The sequence below is a fragment of the Mustela erminea genome, chromosome 16 (genome assembly GCF_009829155.1).
Source record: "Mustela erminea isolate mMusErm1 chromosome 16, mMusErm1.Pri, whole genome shotgun sequence".
Classification (NCBI taxonomy): Eukaryota; Metazoa; Chordata; class Mammalia; order Carnivora; family Mustelidae; genus Mustela; species Mustela erminea.
The window spans coordinates 59,065,708-59,088,583 of NC_045629.1; the positions used below are offsets into that span (position 1 = coordinate 59,065,708).

Here is a 22,876-nt window from a genome sequence, read left to right on the forward strand (position 1 = left end):
AAAACTAAATTTAAAAGGAAGAAAAAAAAAGAATGGGATAAAATATGTGCAAACCATACATCTAATATTATATTAGTACTCAAAATATATAAGGAACTCCTACAATTTAATAACAAAAATAAATAAATAATCTGGTTTTTAAAATGGGCAAAGGACTTAAATAGACATTTCTCAAAGATGACATACAAATGACCAATAGGGTATGAAAAGATGATCAACACCCTAGTCATTAGGAAAATGAAAGCAAATAAAAACCATGATGAGATATCACTTCATATCTATTCGGATGGCTACTGTCAAAAAAAGAAAATGCTATCCACAAGATGGCTGAATAAGATATCCCTAACAACATAGCAGCCATCCATGGACAACATGCCTTTTGGGAGATGTGAGATCCAGGTAGGATATGGTGAATCCCAGTGCAGTACAAGAATGAGAAGAGCCATTTGGAAAAGACAGACCAGCCCCTAGGTGGCTGAGTCAGAAACAGTTCCATAGACCTGAGAATTTGGCAACAAACCCATTTGTCTTTGCTTCTTGTCATCAAAAAATACACTGAGGAATCCAGGAGAAGTCTCGCCTACCAGTGTACCAGGTAATAAGAGTATAGACTTTGGTCCTGGCTGTGAACTCTGAAAATGCCCTTTGAACTGACTCCAGCTACTCTGAGCCACAGTTTAGGAGCTTCTGGAGAACACTGACTTACACAATCACCCGTGAATGAAAGACCATTTATGGGAGTCAAGGAGTCTGGTAGAAGTACAAAATACCATTGGGACAACAACAACAAAAAATCAAAATTGGACACACTTCTGAGGGTAAGAGGAAAAAAATTGACTTTACCTGCATCACTCCCGAGATAACAGAACTCAGTGCTAAGAGATCCCTGATTGACTCATGATTTCTCTTATTGTAGAAAGTGGCAATGTGTGAGTGAGTGCTTGACCTTCCCAGCTGTGTAGGTTGCTACCAGAATGGAAAGAGGCCCAACTTTCTCTTGCCTCTTCCACATTGAGTTATGACCTGAAAAACTAAGCCTGATGAGAATCTGGGAAAAGAGAAGCCAGAACTCAAAAAGGAACAGATGAAAGGAATGTAGATTCTACTAATTATGTCCATCAGGAGGCATGCTCATGAACCAGTGGGATGGACACCACCTGTTGATTCCCCCAGCTGGACCATGGGTATCTGCAGTGTTTTGGTACCTCTTCAAAATACCCCATTATGCAATGGCTGACGTCCTGGGTATGCTTTCAACAACAAGAGCAAAGCTTTTCTAGACAGCTGATGAGCATGTGTAGAAAGCTGGCCCAAATTTGTGGACCTGGAAGGGACAACAGACCTGAGCATTCAGCACCACCCTTGGAAAAGCAGAAGATAGTTGTTCATACAGGGCCTGGCTCTAGATGATTAAGAGAAGGAATACAAGCTTAAGAGCTCTGTCATAAATACATACGCAGATAGGGATGCCTGGGTGGTTCAGTCAGTTAATATATGACTCTTGATTTTGTCTCAGGTTATGAGACTAAGTCTCGTGTTGGGCTTCACTCAGCACAGAGTTTTCTTGAGATTCTTTCTCATTCTCTCGCTCTTTCCCACCCTCCATTCATTTGCTCTCTTTCCCTCAATCTCTCTCTCTAAAATAAATAAATAAATAAATGAATGAATGAAATTATATATATTATATATGTGTGTGTGTATATATGTGTGTGTGTGTGTATGTAGCTAACACTAGAGCACCACCCAAATATATTAACTAAAATTATCTATAGTGGAAAATGATGCAATCTTATATATACAAAATCCTGGAGACTCCACCAAAAACTATTACAACTAATGAACAATTCAAGAAAGTTGCAGGATAAAAAATCAACATTCAGAAATTAGTTGTGTTTTTATACACTAAAAACAATATCTAAAAAAGAAAGAAAATAATACCATTTACAATAGCATAAAAAGTAACAACTGTAAAATTTGGGAACAAATTTAACCAAATTTAAGCCACCTATAGATTCAATAGAATTCATGTCAAATTCCAATGGCATGATTTCATAGACAGAAATTCATGGAAATGCAAAGACCCTGAATACCCAAAGCAATCCTGAGAAAGAAGAACAGAGCTAGAGGCATCATTCTTTCTGATTTCAAACTATTACAAACCTATAATAATCCAACAGTCTTGTACTGGCATAAAAATGGACACAGACACCAATGTAACAGAATTGAGAGCCCAGAAATAAACCCTCACATGTACAGCCAACTAAGGTTTGACAAAGAAGCCAAGAATACTCAAGGGGAATGTATAGTCTCATCCCCATAAATGGGGATGCACATTCCCCATATGCAAAATAATGAAATTGGACTCCTATCTTACACTACTCACAAAAATTATTCAGAATTGTAATAAAACCCAGTGTGATAAAAGCGCGAAGAGAAGAGCGGGAAAAAGCTCCTTGACATTTGCCTTGGCATTGAATTTTTTTTGGATATGACACCAAAAGGACAAGCAACAAATACAAAATAAATAAGTGGAACTACATTAAATTAAAACAATAAATTTTCTGGGGCTCCCAGATGGCACAATGGGTTAAGCGCCCAACTCTGTTTCAGCTCCAGTCATGATCTCAGGGTCATGAGTTGGAGCACTGTGTTGGGCTCTGCACTTAGTGCAGAGTCTACTTGAGAGTCTCTCTTCCTCTCCTCAGCCCCTCCCTACCCCTGCTCCTACTGTCCTTCTAAGATAAAATAAATAAATCCTTTAAAAAAAAAAAAATCTTCTGCCCAGCAAAAGAAATAATAAAAATGCAACTTACAGAATGGGGGAAATATTTGCAAATTATGTATCTAATAAGGGGCTAATATCCAAAATATGTAAGAAACTCATGTAACTCAATAGCAAAACAAGACAACAACAAAACCAACAAACAAAAAAAAACACAAAAATCAATCTGATTAAAAAATAGGCAAAGAATGTGAATAGATAATTTTTTCTAAAGAAGAAATATAAATTACCAATAGGTTCACAAAATGATGCTTAATATCACTAACCACCAGGGAAATGTAAATCAAAAGCCCAATGAGATGTCATCTTACTCCTGTTAGAATGACTGTCTTCAAAAATACAAGAGAAAACAAATATTTCTGAGGATGTGGTGGAAAGGTACCCCTGTTCACTGTTGGTGGATACAAAAATTGGTGCAGCCAGTATGGGTAAGAGTATGGAGGTTCTTCAAAAAATTAATAATATAAATATCATATAATGCAACAATTCTATTTCTGGGTATACATCCAAAAGAAATAAAATGAGAATCTCAAGGATATATCTGCACTCCCATGTTCATTGCAGCATTACTCACAATAGTCAAGATACGGAAACAACCTACATATCCATCTATAACGAATGGATAAATAAGTGTGGTATATAAATATAAAATTAATTATTCAGTCATGAAAAAGTAGGAAATCCTGCTATTTGCAACATCATGCATGGACCTTAAGAGCATTGTGCTAAGTGAATAAGTCAGACAGAGAAAACAAATATCTCATTTGTGTGTGGAATCTAAAAAAGACTCATTCATCTTGAATCTTAGAAACAAAGAGCAGAAAGATGGTTGCTAGGAGATGAGTGGTGGAAAAAATGGGGTGACATGAGTCAGAGTATATAAAATTCTAGTTATAAAATGAATAAATTCTGGGGATCCAATATATAGCATGGTGACAATGGTTTGCAATATTGTGTCATAAACTTGCAAGTTGCTAAGAGACTAGATTTTAAGTATTCACACACACAGACACACACACAAACAAAAGAACAAAGAAAAAAAAAGAAGGTAATTATGCGAGCTATGGAGGTATTAACTATCCATATTGTGTAATCATTTTGTAGTAAATACATATATCAAATCAACACATTGCATAAGTTCGAGAACACCACAATGTTATGTGTGAATTAAATTTCAATGAAATGAAAAAATAGGATGTTTGCATCATATTCATAGAGTTTGGCTTGTAGTTTTCTAATGTATTATGAGAACCTATGATATACCACAGAGGACAGAATAATTAAAACAGCATTGGGATTACCTGGTCCTTAAAGGTTGGCAAATTTCTATGTGAAGTCATTTGGACCTGGTATTTTGTGTGTGTGTGTGGGGGGGGGATGTTGTCAGGTACTTTTAAACAATTATTTTCTATATTACTCCTATGATTATTGCTCTATGTAGAATTTCTGTACTGGGTCAATTTTGGTCAATTTCATAATGTATTTCTGTTTATTTCTCCTTATATTTCTTGATGATCTGCTTTAAGAATGTTGGTGCTATGTTATCCAGTGCATAAATACTCAAAACTGGAGTTTTAGGGCACCTGGGTGGCTCAGTCATTAAGCATCTGCCTTCAGTTCGGGTCATGATCCCCGAGTCCTAGAGTTGAGCCCCACATCAGGCTCCCTGCTTGGTGGGATGCCTTCTCTCCCTCTCCCACTACCCCCTGCTTGTATTCCCTCTCTTTCTGTGTCTCTCTCTGTCAGATAAATAAAATATTAAAAAAAAAAAAAAACCTGGAGTTTTATGTTAGGCTATGTCTCCTTTTGAGAACTATAAAACGTTGTTATTTGTTAAAAAAATTTCATGTTGGAGTGCCTGGGTGGCTCAGTTGGTTAAATGACCAACTCTTGATCTGGGTTCAGGTCATGATCTCAAGCCCCATGTTGGGCTGCATACTCAGCGTGGAGGCAGCTTGAGATTCTCTCCTTCCCCTCCTCACTCCCCTACCCTAATGCATTCTCTCCACCTCTCTTAAAGAAATAAATACATCTTAGAGAAAAAAGAAAAAAATATATGTATTGGTAAGGATACAGAAAAACTGGATACAATGTTGATGGGAATGTAAATTGGTGGAAGCACTATGGAAAACAGTACAGAGGTTTCTCAAAGAAATTAAAAGTACATCTATTATATGATCTAGCAATCCCATCTGAATATATTTACAAAATATTTGAAATAATCTCAGAGACATCCGTCCTCCTATTTCCATTACGGCCTCATTCACAATAGCCAACATAAGGAAACAGCTGAAACGTCCATTAAAAGATAAATGAATAAAAATATTGTATATACATGCAAAGTAATACCATTGTCTTAAAAAAAGAAAAGGACGTCCTGCCAAAGGCCACAACATGAATGAACCTAGTACACATTGTACTAAGTGAAATAAGCCAGACAAAGAAGGACAAATACTACATGACAACATTTATGTGAAGTATCTAAAATAGCCAGATCAAAAAAAATAATAATAAAAGTAAAGAAATAAATACATAAAAATAGTCAAACTCTTAGAACTAGAAAGTAGAATGATGGGTGCCAAAGCTTGGGAAATGGGAAATTTCTGTTCAACAGGTATAAAGTTTCAATTATGCAAAATAAGTAAGTTCTAGAGATCTGCTGCACAACATTGTGCCAACAGTAACACTACTGTATTGTGTGTTAAAATTATGAGGGTAGACCTCATTTTCAGTGTTCTTAAAGGAAAAAAGAAAAGAAAAGAAAATACTTATAAATTCTGTTGAAAATAAAACTTTATATAGAATGAATTGGAGAGGAACATCAAAATCTTTAAAAATAAAATGATATTCTCTTCTGACAAAGTCTATTTAGTTTCTATATTCAAGAAATTAGTATTTAACAATGAATGTAAACTTGTTCTTAAATTTCTTGAGGAACACATGATATTATATTTACCTGTGTATTCAAGGTGAAATCCTGCAGCAGAAACACTGATGTCTGATTGAAAATTTAGATATAGATTATTAGATGTACTATTCAACAGATGGGGTATTGTTGTTCCTGAAATGATAATTGAAAAGGCAGGTCAGTGATCACATAATAGAGATTACAGTAAAACTAAATCAGTTAACTACTAATCAGCCAATAGATTATCACTGAAATTACGTATTGGTTAAATGTTCTTTCAGAAATTTTTTGATAAAAATATATCTTCCACATTTCTTTTTCATTTTATTGTTTGTGACTATCTCCTAAGAGATAGTCTTTGGATCACTTTGGGATCACTCTAGAGCACTCCCTAAAAATAGGCAGAACAAAGAGCTGGTTAAAGCAGTAAATTTTACAGTTCACCTAAAATAAATGTTTTTAATTTCATGTGGATTTCAATTTTCCATGCGTGAACTAACAGGAAACTTAATTTTAAAGTTTGCAGGTGATTTTTATAGAATAGTAACGTAAGATTATGTGTGGATTCAGAGGATGTATTTATTTATTGTCCTTTTTATTTTATATATATATAAAACACACAAATATATTATATATGCATTTCATGTTATGTATGCTTTTCTATGTAGTTACTTACTTACTTCTATGTACTTACTTCTATGTATTTAAAGTATCTTGATGTATCTTATACTCTGACAGCAAAGCTGGTAAGTAGTGTTTGAAAAATCCCAATTATAAACTAGTGTTAGCCATGTCTCCCAGCAAATACATTATAATGATGTACTTCTGAATTTCTAAAGGAAATCAACTTGACTTTGTTTGATTACTGAGTTGAAAACATAAAATATCCGCTTGAACCAATTACTTCCTGACTATTTGACATTGAGTAATAATTCAAGATCCTTAAGATTACAACTCAAGCAGTTTCAAATGACAAGCATAAAAATAAGTGTCAATTCTATGTTTTTTTTTAATTGTTTTAAGATAGCATATTATTTGATAGCATTGCAAAATTTTTTTGTAACAGTTACTTTATCCTTTGTACAACCCTGTGGACCTTAACCACTCACTGATCCTTCTATAAAAGAAGTCAGGGCTAATTCATTATAGAACATATAATTGCTTTGTTTTAGTTTTCAACCTGTTATCTGTCCATAGTATCCTTACTGAATCACTGAAGATAGAGGTAAACTTGACCTGCCCTTAGCCTCCTAGAGAATCTTAGCGATTGAGAGCTTTGGCTCTGGAGCCACACCAGCTGGGCTCCAGCCTCATTTTAACATTGGCTGTACAAACTCAGTCAACTTAATCTCTCCAAGCTTCAATCACGAACCAGAACTGCTAGAAAGAGTCAACGAGGAAATGGATGACAAGCCTCACATAGAGCTAGCACTTGGTAAATCAATAGTTTTTGTCACTTTTATTATCGTCATTGTTTTATTCATTACTAAGAAAGTAGAAACACCTGGGTGGCTTAGTGGGTTAAATAAAGACTCTGTCTTCAGGTCATGATCTCAGGGTCCTGGGATTGAGCCCCGCATCGGTCTCTCTGCTCGGCAGTGAGACTGCTTCCCTTCCTCTCTCTCTGCCTGCCTCTCTGCCTACTTGTGATCTCTGTCAAATAAATAATAAATAAAATCTTAAAAGAAAGAAAGAAAGTATACCTCCAATTTATTCTACACAAATGTATATTCAAAATGTTAAGAGATTTCTTCCAAGAAAGACTTCTACCTTAATCTATATCTAAAATACTTTCTATGACTAAACAAAGTCACTCCTACTCCAGGTATTTCTTCTTTCCTTTTCTCCATGGTGATGCTGAAAAACTGGGTATCATACTCTATTTTAAAATCTATTAAAAACTTAAAACCATTCACACTGATTCAAGTACATCTGAAAATAAGAAGTTGGTGGTTAAGCTATGTTCCTCTGTCTACAGTTAAAAAGTATAATAAAGTAAAAATTAGAGTAAGATTTGACTTCACTTTTCATACATTGGATAAAGCTGTTAGATTATTGCATAAATTACCTTTAAAAACCTTAACAAATTTAAAAGCCTTCTGGTCTTGGTACCTGGGTATATATTAACTTTATATAAGTTTATTAATTTTATAGACATAATTTTATATTCTCTTTATTCTCACTCAACAGTACCTTGTAACATTTACCATGTTGTTACACAGTCTCTAAAATTATTTTAATGGTTGGGTAACACTCTATTGAGTAGATAGAGCATAATTACCAAGCACTGTCTAAATTTTAACTATTTAAGGGCACACATATTATTCTTGAACCACAGCTCAGCTGAAAATATTACTATAAAGGCATCAGTAAATAATTACATAAATATAGTAAGAATATAATAAGGTTTTAAACAGCAATTTCAATGTCATTACCTTTAATGCCTTTCAAACTTCTCACCTTGTAATTTAGCTCCCTGTGTATAGTTTATAACAAGCAATTTAAATGGCCAAATCAGAGTTCTAGGAGCTCTTTTAAAAAGAGAGAGAGATTTTTATATTCCTAATTATATCTCTATTTTAATTAAGCTCAGCTCTTCTGTTTACCTGAATAACTTCCAAGTCGTGGAGCATTGTTGTCTCCCCCATCATAGAAGTCCAGAGAATCCCAATTATGTTCTGTAGCAAAGCTCACAACTTGCACCTGCGAAATAATACTTTCTGATAAGAAAACATATGTCTAACAAGATACTAATATTTCCCTCCTCCCCACCACATTAGAAGAGCGAACTCTGAGCTGGGACCATGTCACTGTGGCCCTTCACAGAAGGATTTTAACAGAACTGATCTCTGCCATTGCGGCACTAGCTTACAGGAGCGGACTTTGGTGAGAAGAGCTGATGGGGCACCTAGTAGTGTTCACTGTGGGTATAACACTGATAATGTCTGTCACCATCTCAGAGCATTCGCTGTGGCTATGGGTTGGGGGGGTGTCTGGGTGGCTAAGTTGCTTAAGCATCCGTCTCTTGATATTGGCTCAGGACATGATCTCAAGGTCATGAGATGAAGCCCCACATGGAGCCAGTGTCCATTCAGCATTCGGCAGTCTAATGGAGTCTAATGGGACTCCCAGTCTAATGGAAGCATTAGACTCCCATTAGGGAGTCTGCCTGTCCTCTCCCTTCCCTTCTGCCCCTTCCCCCATTCTTCTGTCTCTCTCTGTCTCTATAAATGCAAAGTAAATAAAGAAGTAAAATCTAAAAATAAATAAATAAATAAAAGCTTTGGGTTAATTAATGTCTTAGTGCCAGGAATCCAAGTGCATGTCCTAAACAACTGGTTAACTTATATTTTGGAGTTTTAGATTCTTGCCAGTTTAACTAGGCTTATACTGGATGTATTTTATTTTTCTTTATTTGCCTAATCTTTGCTCAATTTCCTTTCATTAAAAAAATTAACATTATCCCCTATGCACATTTTTAATAGGTCTCAATATGGATGACCAAAATTATACTCAATAACTCATTTGGGCACATCTTTTAAAGATTATTTTTATGAATGGAGTCATAATAACTAAATTACTGTGAAGGTCCCTAAAGTTGATAAGGGAAATGCTGGAGTACAATTCTCTCCTATTAAATTTTATTTAAAGAAAGAGGCATGTGTTACTTTATCGCCCTTCACTTGGCACAGCTTGAGGTTTGCAAGAACCCACAGGACCCCCACAACTGTGGATGTGATCTTTTTTCCCTTTTTGGAGTATATATCTTACTGTTTTGGAGGAAGGGAAGGACTAACTCTATTAAAATAAATTTGTATAGCTAAAGTCTGTTATAATTGTAAACACTGCACTCACTCACTAAATAATTGTAACAATGATATTCATTAAAAATTTCTTATCCACAAAATAGACCATCATCATTCTTCCCGTCAAGTGAATGCTGGTGCCTCTTTTCCAGGGGTGTGTGCCACATGGCAACAGATACCCTGCCTGTGTGACAGGCATGAGGCCCAATGGCAACGGTCCAGGCAGGATGAAGAATGGAATTAAAGCTGTATGATTGTAATATTATCACTACCTCCTTAAACAATGATCAGTTCTCTCTTCATATCTGAATTTTCTTTTCCTACGATTCAGAGGAAGAAACGATTATAAAAAAAAAAAGGAAAAGAAAAGAAAAAAAAAGTAAGGATTCATGCAGGAGTTGACATTTGAGATAAGCTAAACGTATTGAGTGGTTTTCCACTGAAAGAAATTTCTGAGTTATAAAAATGTAGAGGGGGCAAGCCATGAGGTGGATTTAGTGAACCATTGGTAATCCAATTTAGCCACAGGAGGAAGTATTTACATATGAGGAAATATGCATGCAAAGTTAGGAAAAGCAGAGAAAAGTTCCAAAGAGTCAGCTTAGTGGATAAATACAAGAGACTGTGGAGTGAAGATGCTTGGATTTGCAGCTTCTTGGCTCCCTCCACTGGCTACCATGGAATCCTAGAAGAGCTGTTAATCTCTCTAGGCCTTCAATTACTCTTATAAATCATTGTAGTAAAGGTACCTAATTCATAGAATTGTTGTAAAAATTAAATTAATTTTAGCTGAGAATAGTGTCCAGTGTGTATAAAGGATTTAATATATCTTAGTTGTGAGAGAGATTGGCCAAGAGGCTATAAATACTGAACACCACCACAGTAATTATGTGACTGAGTAGTCCGCTGAAGGTTTTAGGAGGAGCAAAATCTGAACTGCTTTAAGTACTGCACAGCATTGGATGAAAAAAATATAAGTGAAAAGATGATTTCAGCGTCCACTGCAATAGTCGGTGTGAGAAACAATGAAAGATTGAAGTAGGTTGGAAGCAGGAGTAAATAGTACAAAGGGGGACAGAGATGTCACAGGTGTTGCTACAGGGGAAATTACTGGATTTTGTATAATCTGAATAAGGGAAGGAAGTGAGAGGGAAGACTGAAGAATAATTTATCTTTTTTTTCTAAGCTATGGAGATCAGAGGGGTGGTGAGAAGAAAAATGAAACATCTGTAAGAAAGCCTATTATCTTCATGAGAAGAAGAAATTTTGTTTAATTCTGGATACTTATGTATAGCAGACTGAATACTGGCTCCAAAAATATCAGGTCCGCTCATCTCTGGTGCCTACATACATTGCCTTACAAGGAAAACCAAAAAAAAAAAAAAAAAAAAAAAAAGGCCTTTCAGATGCAATTAAACTAAACATCTTGATATAGGGAGATTATCCTGGATTATTCAGATGGGTTCTAAATACAATCATAAGATAGATGTCAAAGGAGATTTGACACAGACAGAAGAAAAGAAGGCAAGGTGGCCATGCGGGTTAAAAAATGGAGTCGTACTGTCAGACAGCAAGGGCTGCCACCAGCCACCAAAAAGTTAGAAGAGGCAAGGACATGTCTCCTCTAGAGCCTGGGCAGAGGGAAAATTGGAGGGTCAAAGCATAGCCTTGTCAGCACCTCAGTTGCTGCTCAGGAAAACTGCTTTGGGACTTCTAGTTTCCAGTATTCTGAAAGAATAAACTTCTGCTGATTTATTTATTTATTTACTTATTTATGTAAACTTCTGCTATTTTAAGCTCTCATCAAGTGCATGGGAATTTGCTGCAGCCACAGAAGACTAACACAATTTGCCACTTGGAGTCTGGGCACATTGTGAATGTAGTTTGGCATAATAAACACAGAAGGTGTGGGAGACTCAAGTAAATGACTGAGGATCCACAATGACAAAAAGCCCAATATGAGTCAAAGTAAAAGATTTTTTAAAAAGCAGCTATTTATTCAGCCTTAAGAAAAATCTTGCATTCGATGGAGCTGTCCATCACGGCAACACGATAGCTTTATGAGGTAATGAATTTCCAATCACTAAAACCAGATATTCCTCATATAGACATTCAAATCTCATTTTAATTTGCTTGCTAGATTATATTAACTCATGATGATCATTCTACAAATTGACACAATTAAGTAACGAGTGTTCTTCTGCTTGATAACTCTGTTATTATAGCCCTTTCGGAATTCTCCATCAATAGACTTTGCTAAAATAGACAGGCAAATGAATACACTAGTCCCTACAAACTTCTCATGTAAACCTAGTATAACAAATCACTCCATTTATTGAAGCTATTTCTAAAGATAGCTCTATCACTCTATATTATCTGGACCTTTTTCAGCATATTTGAATGTTTCTTCTTTCCACCACTGGTTATCCCATTTCATCTCAGAGAGAATTTGATGAATATTCATATAATTCCTAATTCACCCAGATATTCATCCTAACTGAATAAAATAAAATAAGCATTGCTTTAAACCTGCTATAGTAGTCAGGTAGCTTTTAGGCAAAGTTAGTAAAATTTCAAATATAAATCACATATTACATATGTGTGTGCATAGGTTATATAATTTCCTATGATTTAGGAATATGTCTAAAATTACCATACATATAAGTGGTTAATTAGAAGAAAAGAGTTTGGCAGTCCTTTAGAGTATTTAAAATTAAAAACCTAGTACACCTCACACTCTGTAAGTCTGATAAATAAATGCTCTGTTAAATTCAAATCCTGTTTTCTAATGTGTGATCATTAAATAAAATTCTTCCTCAGTGGAAGATTTTATAGTGTTATTAATATTAAGAGTCCAACTTTGAGCAGTGTTGGGCTAGGACAAGTGATACACAATGTCCTTTGTCTTCAGAGGTCTTAGTTCATCATGCTGCTTTAACTCCTTGAAATAGTCCAAAACTCCACTGCTTGGGGAGGTATTCACTGGTTCATTCCAAAAATATTTACTGAGCGTGCTAGCTGCCAGAGCAGACTTAGGGCCCTCATGAGCTTACGGATAATTAAGTAAGCTATAACAGTAAAATGTGATGGGTGTTATAATAAAGAAATTACAGGGACCTATGAGAACATACAGCACGGGACTTAACCTTTTCTCAAGTTTATGGAAAGTCTTTCACAGGAACTGTTTTAAGTTGAGACAGAAATGATGACTAAGAATAAGCCAAATAAAGGAAACTCAAGAAGAGTGTTGCTTGCAAAGGGAGAAACATGCACAAAGGCCCAAAGGCAAAAGAGAGCTTTCATAAAAAACTAAAATAATGTAAACAGAAGAGATAAGAAATGAGGACAAAGCACAAAGGCATAATCAACTTGTCAAGAAGTTAAGGATAGAGGGTACAGTTGAAGTATTATAAGCAGGAAAGTGGCATTGTTGGGTTTTGAATTTGGGGTTATTCTCTTTGCCCTCTGAGGAATAGATTGGGGAAAAAAAAGAACCTGAGAGAAAGATGACGACCACCCAGTCTTAAGCGGTAACAATTTGGATGGAGAGAAATAGACTTACTTGATTTATGAAAGACAGACCTGACACTGACATATTTCATTGTATCAAGTAGGAGAAGAAAAAAAAAAATCATCAAGATTTCTGGCTTCTGCAACTGAATGGATGAAGGATTCATTCCAAGACAGAATACACTAGAGAAGTTGCATAATAATGAGAAAAAATCACGAGGTCAATTTTGAACAGGTTGAATTTGAAATTCCAGCAAGAAATTTAGCTGAACGTGCCCCGTGGGCAGTAAGATATAAGACATGCAACTTAAGTGAAAGGTCTGGGTTAGATATTTAGGTCTGAGACCTAATATTTATTCAGTTCTTCATTAAAAAAAAAAAAAATGTTTTCTGATGGTCTATTATGATGCAGGTCCTGGGGATCATCAGCCAAAGACATGGAAGTAGATTAAATGGCAGAGAAAATGGTGTAAGTTAAGATGAACAAACACCACACAATCTCTTAAGCGCTGTATCTGATGTGGTGAGTAGAAAGACAAGACCATGTTCCTAGATACAGAATGAAGAGCTTCTGATGTAAAAAATAAAACAAAGTCCAAGAGAGTATTGGTACCGTGAAAACTAAGGAGGAAAACCATGTTTTAAGAGTGACAAGAGAAGGGACGTGATTAGAATGCTGATGTCAGAATAAGTAGAATGGGCAAAACAATGCATTTACCGACCTATAGGTCCTCAGTGATTACTATGAGTGGCTCGTTTAGAGCACTGAATGCTAAAGCCACATTGCAGGGCTCAAAAACAAAAAAACAAAACAAAACAAAAAAGAGATTAGAGGGGAAATGCTAGGGTTTGCTTTCTTATTATTATTGTAAGCTGAGACAGAAAGGGACAAGTTGATAATATTTAGAAGCTCTAGGATAACCTTCATAAACTTACAACTACATGAAATAGCAAATATTCTATGAAGGTTCTAAAGTTATCACCTGTTTTCAGATTTTCTATACGATCTGGAAAATGGACAATTCTAAAACCTTTGTTCGTTCTACCGGTCATGAGATAGGGTTTACTTGTTTTCCCAGAATTTTACAGGTTGGCCATAAAATGGTTGCACAGCTAGTAAGAATAAAAGCATAGATCTAAGGTCTTTTCATTTTTTAATGTCCTTTAAAACACTGTAATACATTTCATATTTTCACATTGGTTTATTGACTTATTTTATTCTTAGCACCTGTCAAGTGATTTTTTTTAATTTTCTGAAAAATTACAAAGATAAATTCAAAAAGGCGATTTTTTTAACTAAAAATTATACTATTAATTTCAGTTTTAATGAATGATTTCTTGGCTATGTTTTCCATAGCTAATAGATATCTCAAGTTTCCATAGGAAAACCTTATGACTTAGTTGGAGAAGTAATCAAGTTATTTTTATGAAATATAGATTATATAATATTTTGTGAAGAATAATTACCTTCCATGGAATATATACAGACTCAGGAGTAAATTGCCATCAAATTATACAGAAACAACCTCCTTCTAAAACAGAGTAACAAGTCAAATTTCTCTTCCCCAGTTGCAATAATATGGTATATCATGTTGATTACAGACAAGCATCCATGTGCCTTGCTAACAGAGAACTGATTTTGTTCAACTAAATGAGGACAGTACACATCAGAGGAAGCCAAGACCCTTACTTAATCTAGGTACTTAATATTGATTTGTTTGAGCCAAATCATAATAAATCTTTGCTACTGGCCAGTATATGGCTTAGGAATGGATCTGCTTGCAATTTTGATCAATAGTACAGCAGGGAAAGTCTACCGGAAGGATTTCTAAAAAAAAAAAAATTTTAACCACTGTAAAGGTATGTAAGATAGAAACATTCCATTTTGGCTGTTGGCCATTGCTGTGTAAAGCTGTTACGTCTAGAGCTTCTGTAGCCATCTCAAGATCATGAGAAAAGACGCTTGAGAACTAAGTCAACATGCTAAAATGGCAGAGAAGAGAGAGAGAAAAAAAACCTGTATCAAGAAGGACACACAACTAAACTTCTGAAATAAACAACCTTTACCCCATGATTCCATGTCATGTAGAGCAACATATTTTTTCCTACTGCTGATGCCTTCTTGAATTGGTTTTCTGTTTTTTGCAGGTGGGAAAATTAATAAGTATCTTTCTATTCACGTTCAACCATGCCCGTGAAAAGCACTGGCTAAACCTTTAGAAGTAACCTGCAACCTGTCATCTCTGAAGAGGATTAACTTCAAACATACAATGAAAAGGAGAAAAATTTAAATTTCCTTACTTGAATGCCAGCTCCCTCCGGCACTGTGATCTTCCATACGCAATTCAGATTGTTGTCATAAGGCTCAGGGTATCCAGGAGACAAAATAGTCCCTTTGCGCTTAGTTAAAATTCCACCACAGGGCACTAAAAGTAAAACAATTCAAGAGAGGGAGTTAATTCTAATGCAAAGGATTAAAATAAGAGAAAAGGTCAGAGATAACATCTTAGACAGATACTAGAACTGCAAACACAGCCAAATCTTACTATTTTTTAAAACTCATAAGAACAATGAAAATTAAATCTTTCTCCCTAAAAACTTTTAAAAATAATTAGATGACATGAATGAATAACCTTACAATGGCATATCTAAAGTCATACAACTATTAACTCAATAACAGACTATCACCTCCAGTACTAAAAAGTGCAATGGTACATTTGCATTAAAATCGCTCATGTCTAGAAATGGAATTTTTTGAAGGATTATCTTATATTTATGATTTTTTTCTATATGCATCCTTTAAAGAGTAATAGCATTTCTTCAGGAGTAATCAAGGTGATAGCAACACTTATACAGAGCCTACTGTTTGCCTAAGACTCTTAAAAGCAGTGTACAGATTTTTAACTCATTAAAGCCTCCCAACAATCCAATGAGATATAAATAATCTCTTTATTTTACAGGAAATAGAATCACTAAGGAATTAAATAACTTGCTTGAGATCACAGAGCTAGTAAGAGATGATGATGAAATTTGAATACTGATAGTTTGGCTCCATAGTCCATGTCCTTTGGTGGAAGAGGAAACTTGATATGGGACCAGTCTGGTTATTGCCAGTACAGTAGACAAGAAAAAAAAAATGTGTAGACCTGCTCTGAAGTCAATAAAGGCTCTATCATTTTTTAAAAGTACTAAGTATTAATCTTAAAATGCTCTTACCTTCTATCAGCTTGGCTCTGGGCATGACTTATCTTACAATGTTAAATACTGTGTGACGTTAGATATGTTCCTTATACTCGCTGAAACTCAGAAATGTTGTATGTGAAATGATAACGCAGTTGTTTAAAAAAGGGCTTTTGTGAAAAATATATAGATAGGATAATGTACATAAGGAAGCTAGCACATTGGAACACAGGGAGAGGTCAATAAAATATACTTCCTTTTATTATTTCCTTTACAACTATTATTATTTTAAATACCACTGGCACTCTGATGCTTGAGCATTTGTTGTTGTCTCATTATAACAGTGGGATATCAGGATATACCTTTTATAATAATTTTTTAAAAAGTTAGTTTTCTGCTGCTTCCAAAGCCTAATGCAAAAGCATAGGGCAGTTACTCAGAAGAGTACTACAAACGTTTTTAATAGCGTAAGAATGTATCTTCAAAAAAAATTATTTTGTTGTAATTTCCTAAAATTTTATATTATTGCGTTCTGTATTAATTCAGGTTAAATGGATCAGGAAAAAAAAATAGGTCCTTTAAACAAAAAGTCAACAGTTTTAGATGACTTAAGAAATGACGTGCTAGGAATGGAAGAATATAATAGAGATTCTTCTATAAGACTTCTATAATAGAGATACACTCCCAAAAACAGATTAAAAATAAATGATTGATAAAGTGCTGATTCTGAGTTCAAAGAAAGTACGGTTGGTCTTCTACATTGGCATTATCCTACCTGACTCTTATATTTGTCTCGGTTACTACAGTAATCATACCAATGGGCCTCGTCACAGTGGCTATACTATCCATGTAATATGTCTCGTTATTATTAAAATGACCTTTTTAAAATTAAAATTTGATCATGTTATTTCACTGTTGAAAATCCTTCAAAAAATCTCCCTGTAGTGTCAATTCTAAAGATAAATACAGCTAACTTTATCAGTCTCTAACTGCATCTTCAGGCTTATAGGTACTCATGGTTTCCCAATATGTCACCATCACGATCCCCCTTCCCAGTTCAACCTACTGAACTAACATACTCTCTTAATAGTGATTTGGTATGTCCTTCTCCCACGTAGCAAGCACTACCATCCATGGTCATTCAATGTTGGTTTTACCTATTTACTTCTTTGCTAACACCCGTATTCGTTAAGTGTCCCACAGTTTTCCATAGCACCAAGTTCTTTCCTAGAGAGCTCTGTTATGGTATAGCTCATGTTATGTTTTCATGTATTCTTAATTTTAGGCTCTTCCAACACACTGAAGTCTGAGAAGATGAAGCAATTCACTATTTGTCTGGAACTCTGCTCACTGTGGCGCCAAGAGTCTAACTCATTTACCCTTCACATTCTAAGGTTTCCTTCCCTGCTGCTCCAGTGACAAATCCCCTGTTCCTCACTTTCCAATCTGTCCTCCATCCATTTCATCAGTCTTTTGTCTTCACTCCATTGAAATGACTAAGCCAAAGTCACCAAAATACTCTTGTTGTAATGTGTTGTTATTCAATTCTTAATTTGCATTTTGCTCAATCTCTGAGTAATTATCTCCTCCTTTTGATCACTTCATCTACCTTGAGCCTTTCTTTGGCCACAAAGACACCATATTAGCCTGCTTTTTTCTATACCACTGGTGATACAATCAATCTTATTCTTCCTCTCTTCCTTTCTTTTTCCTTATCCTTTCTTCTTCTTTCTTTCCTTCCTTTCTTTTCTTCCTTCCTCCCGTCCTCTTTCCTCTTTCTTTCTTTCTTTTCCTTCCTCTCTCTTTCTTTCCTTGCTTTCACCTTTTCTTTCTCTTGTCTTCTCTTCTTTTCTCTTCTCTTCTTTCTTTGTAGCTTACCCTCCTCCCTTGATCTTTTAAAGGTTGTACACTCTCTGACCTAAGCTGTCTTCTCTTTTCTTTCTAACATCACTTAAAAATGCCATCTATTTCCATGTCATCGATATAGTAGGACTACTACATGTCTGTTATCTCAAATTCTGACTTTTGCTCAGAATCCTGCTATAATCTGCCTAATAAGCCTCTGAAAACTAATAAGTCTAAAACAATGCTCTTGAAATTTTATCTATACAATTCTCCATCTCAGTAAATGTCACTATCACCTAGCTCTAAGCCAAAAATCTAGGATTCATTCATCTTAATTTCTTTTCTTAGATTCAAATTCACATTTACATCTATGGTCGACCTATCAGTAAACTTTCCCATCTCCATTTAAAAAAGTATATCACGAAGCTTATCAATTCTCATCCTTGACTATGACCTTCCTATCAAAATTACCCTTGCTTATCCTCTCCACTATTGCAATTGCCATTCCATCCTCGTGCTCCTATGCCATCCCTCCTTACAGAGATGTTTTAGAAAGTAGCTCAATGAATTCTCTCACTGCTTAGAGAAAATTCAAGCGTCCCACATACTTTGAGGGTCCATATGACTTGGCCTCTGCTCTGCTTCCCCAGACTCTTCTATCATGCTTGCCATCATTCACTCTGCTCCAGATACCTGGGATTCTTTTCTTTTCTTTTCTTTTTTAAAGATTTTATTTATTTATTTGACAGACAGAGATCACAAGTAGGCAGAGAGGCAGGCAGAGAGAGAGAGGAGGAAGCAGGCTCCCTGCTGAGCAGAGAGCCTGATGCTTGGCTCCATCCCAGGACCCTGGGATCATGACCTAAGCTGAGGGCAGAGGCTTTAACCTACTGAGCCACCCAGGTGCCTCAGATACCTGGGATTCTTGCTGTGGCTTGAACATGTCAAGATCTGTCTCTGCCTCATAGTCTATACACATGTTTACTTCAAAGATTTTATAACCCCCTCCATTCATTTCATTTGTATATAAAACAGCCGCATGCCCTGGGTGTCTTGGGACCTCCGCCCTTTCTTTACTTTTCTTCATAGTACATACTACTATCTGAAAGAAGAGAACACATCACTGGTGTGTTGCTCAGTCTCCCTCTACTAAAATGTAAACTCCAAAAGGGCAGGAATCTTATCTTGTTCTTCAAAGCTAGATGAGAGATTGATACTTGGTAAGCACTCAGTAAATGCTTGGTGAATAAACTGTTGACAGACTTGTTGTATATCTGTGATATCTGTGTATATATTGTGGTTATACGTTCCTGTTCATCATTTCTGCATTATTCCTTTCTCCCAGTGATTTCCTAAATAAGCCATATATAACAATACAAAGTTTCATATTATTGTGTATAAAAATACTATAAAAGTATCCCCAGCTATACATTACTATACACAGGATATTTTATAAAGTTTCAATTCCTATGTATATTATTTATCTGAATATTTGTTTCCTATTTTAAAAGATACATATATCCCTACTGATCAGTAATACACTATATAACATATGGATTACAAGAGCAATGGGCTTTAGACAAGCATCCTGTGTTCAAACCCTGATTTTACTTTTATCTGTAAACCACAGAGTTTATGCTCTCTTAAGAGAAGCAATCTTATCTACCTCCTGGTATTGGTATCAACATAAAAAAAAAAAAAAGAAAAATGAAAGAAAAAAAGAAAGAAAGAAAATGCTTAATAGTTTTTTTTATAAATACTAATTGCTATTTATTATTATTATTATTTTTTAAAGATTTTATTTATGTATTTGACAGATAGAGATCACAAGTAGGCAGAGAGGCAGGCAGAGACAGAGGAGGAAGTCTGCTGAGCAGAGAGCCCAACGTGGGGCTCGATCCCAGGACCCTGAGATCATCACCTGAGCTGAAGGCAGAGGCTTTAACCCACTGAGCCACCCAGGCGCCCCTATTTATTATTATTTTGAGTAACCTTTTCATGGATGGGTAAATGGATAAATAAATGAATCAGTGAATGAGGGTTCAGCTCCTGTATTTCCTTATCAATTTCTCTACTGCTCTAGAAAAGATGATATAAATGGGGTGTTGTCATGGAGAAAATACAAGTAAAAGTAGTTCTTTCTGAGATTCTGAAGTTTCTGTGGGGGAGGGGAGGCAACCAGATAAAGGTGATGGGATAAGCAGCTAATTGAAGACTTTCTGCCTAAGGGCAATAAATGGCAGGTTCAGGGGCTTTTCAAAAAAGACCTCCCACTAACAAAAGTACTTATGCCTTAGGCCATATATTGTCAGAGCTATTAGTGGCTGCAGGGGGTTATTTGAATCACAGAGTCTCAGAGGGAGGACAGCTTGGTGTTTTATGAGACTGAAAATTTTAAGAAATCTGAAGTGTAACAAGGTCAAATTTGGAAGATAAAAACTCAGTCTTTGGCATATATTTTTCAGTTTTATATTTATTCCAAGCCCAATGTTCTTATCAAAATATCATTGTACTTTATTATAATTTGCCTAAGAATGGCTGGATATGACAGATTTGTGCACAATTACTAAGTATCACTTAGATACTGGTCATTTAAACTTGTAGGTCCCCTACCTTAGTATTTGACCATGTTAACTGTAAGGACCACCCATCTGTCATGACTAATGGGGCTGTTTTTCACTCAACGGTTTAATTTTAGTCTGTCAGTTTTTGCAAAATTATGGAACATTTCATTGTGTTTTACTATAGCCAAAAGAAAAAAAAAAAAAAAAAAAGGAAAGTGTTGGTAACCATAGTAAGAACCATGAAACTAAAATAATGCAGAGGAGATGGAAATCATTAGGAATGTGGAAAGCTGCCTTCTTTTGGTTTCAGATGGATGCTCACTTGGCTTAAGTTGTTAATTGAGTATTCACAGAATAGTAAACATAGAGAAAATACAATTATAAAATCTGGTAAATAGATTGTCAAAGATGATAACTAAACTGTAAAGAGTAAAAAGAGAATTTGTTCTCTCTCAGAATAAAACTACCCAGATCATATGTAAATCTATTGTTTGCTCTTTCCTACAGAAATAGTCTCAGAAGAGTTCCAAACTTCCAATGCTTGTAAAGGTCTAAGCAAGCAAAGTGAGCAAGAGCATCAGTATCTGGTGAGGAGGGTATGTGTTGTAATGAACACTGGGTATTATATAAGACTGATGAATCACAGACTTGTACCCCTGAAACAAATAGAAAAAATTAATTAAGAAAGCCTGAAATTGAAAATACATGCCCCCCGGACTTGGGAAACTGTCCAGTTGTTTGACCTCTACAAGAATTCAGGAAATTATCATAGCTAATTGCTAAAATCCATTCCCTGAATGAATGTTTATTGACTATGTATTATATGCCAGGTCCTCTTTTGGAAGAACATAAAAACTATAGTGTCAGGACAGAGGTGGACAAGAAAGACTAAGAAACTAAAAACAAAACAAAATAAACAAAAAACAAAAACAGACAAAAATCTCCCAAACGATACGTAATATGGTGGATGTTTGTCATTAAAGAAAAGCAGGGTAAAGGCATAGAATAAATGGAACTTGGGTAGCAGAAAATTATTTTGGATAGGATGTTCAAGGAAGATTATCAGTTTGAATGAAGTGATGTAGTAAGCCTAAAATTGGGAATGCATGTTCCAAGCAGAAGAAATAGAATGTTCAAAGATCTTGAGGCAATTAATATTTTATTCATGACAAATGTTGATGATGAACTAAAATTAAAGATGACGCTTTGGGGTCCCTGGGTAGCTCAGTAGGTTAAGCATCCACGAATTAAGCAACTCTTGATTTTGGCTCAGATCATGACCTCAGGGTTGTGAGATTGAGCCCCACGTTGGGTTCTATGATCTGCAAGAATCTCCTTGTCCCTCTCCCTCTGCTCCTTCCCCTCCCCACTTCAAATAAATAAATAAATGCAATCTTAAAAATAAAACAAATAAAATTAAAGATAATGATTTGATACTAACCTAAAGATGACTGGGTATTTGACTCTCATAGTTGAATCTTTAAGGCATCTAACCTTTTCCTTTTTTGAATATTTTAAGACACAATTATTTTTATTCAGAACATTTTGAAGCTAAAAATATTTACAATTAAAAATAGAAATATTAATTAAAAATAGAAATATACAATTAAAAATATGTATATTTTCATTTGGCAGTTAGACCAAATAGTAGACCCTAAACTGAGTTATCATCTGAGTGCCATTTAGAATCATCACCCTTCTAGTTTTGGACTCAATTTTATCATTAAGATAAAAACATAAACCTTAGTAATAATATAGGGGTTTTCTTCCACTTTAAATAAAGATATTTTATTTTTAGCGTTTAGAATTTGTATTCTTTTTATCCCACAATATATTATTTTTCTCTCTTTCTCTCTTTCCTTTTCTTATTCCTAAAATATCCTTTTGTTGGAGGCTATGGCATGGTTGGAGTCGAGGATCAAACCAGGCCCTGACTTGTGTCTCCTTTAAAGTCTGGACACCTTGATAATGGGGTAAGGACAGGAAAGTTGAGTAACACTGAGAAAGGGTCCATGCTATGTGTCGTGCGCTTGCCTACATGACTTCTCACACACTCTCCCTACAAAAGTGAATAATGTGGTCAGGGTCATGAATTCTTAGTTGGTCCTTGTTGTTCCTGTACCTCCCATAACCCACTCCCTGGTTGATTGTCTTGCTAATGGCTTTAGCCCAGACTACCTGGCATCACGAGGTTGGCTTGTAGTTAACGTAAACTTGTTATAGGAACTTCCCGTCATCAACTAAGTACTGATGTATTACTCCTCCTATTGCAGTCTGCTTT

General features: G+C 35.4%; 1 protein-coding gene across 5 annotated transcripts in view; it reads right to left on the reverse strand.

Annotated features, from left to right (window-relative positions):
* CSMD3 (CUB and Sushi multiple domains 3) overlaps positions 1–22,876 on the reverse strand; it is a 1,246,643-nt gene that overhangs the window by 147,628 nt on the left and 1,076,139 nt on the right. For all 5 annotated transcript variants that reach the window (XM_032316321.1, XM_032316320.1, XM_032316319.1 and 2 more), the window contains 3 exons: positions 15,308–15,432; positions 8,297–8,393; positions 5,739–5,843 (listed from right to left, as the gene is read on the reverse strand). In XM_032316321.1, the coding sequence (XP_032172212.1) occupies positions 5,739–5,843; positions 8,297–8,393; positions 15,308–15,432 (327 nt within the window). The remainder of the gene's footprint in view (positions 1–5,738; positions 5,844–8,296; positions 8,394–15,307; positions 15,433–22,876) is intronic.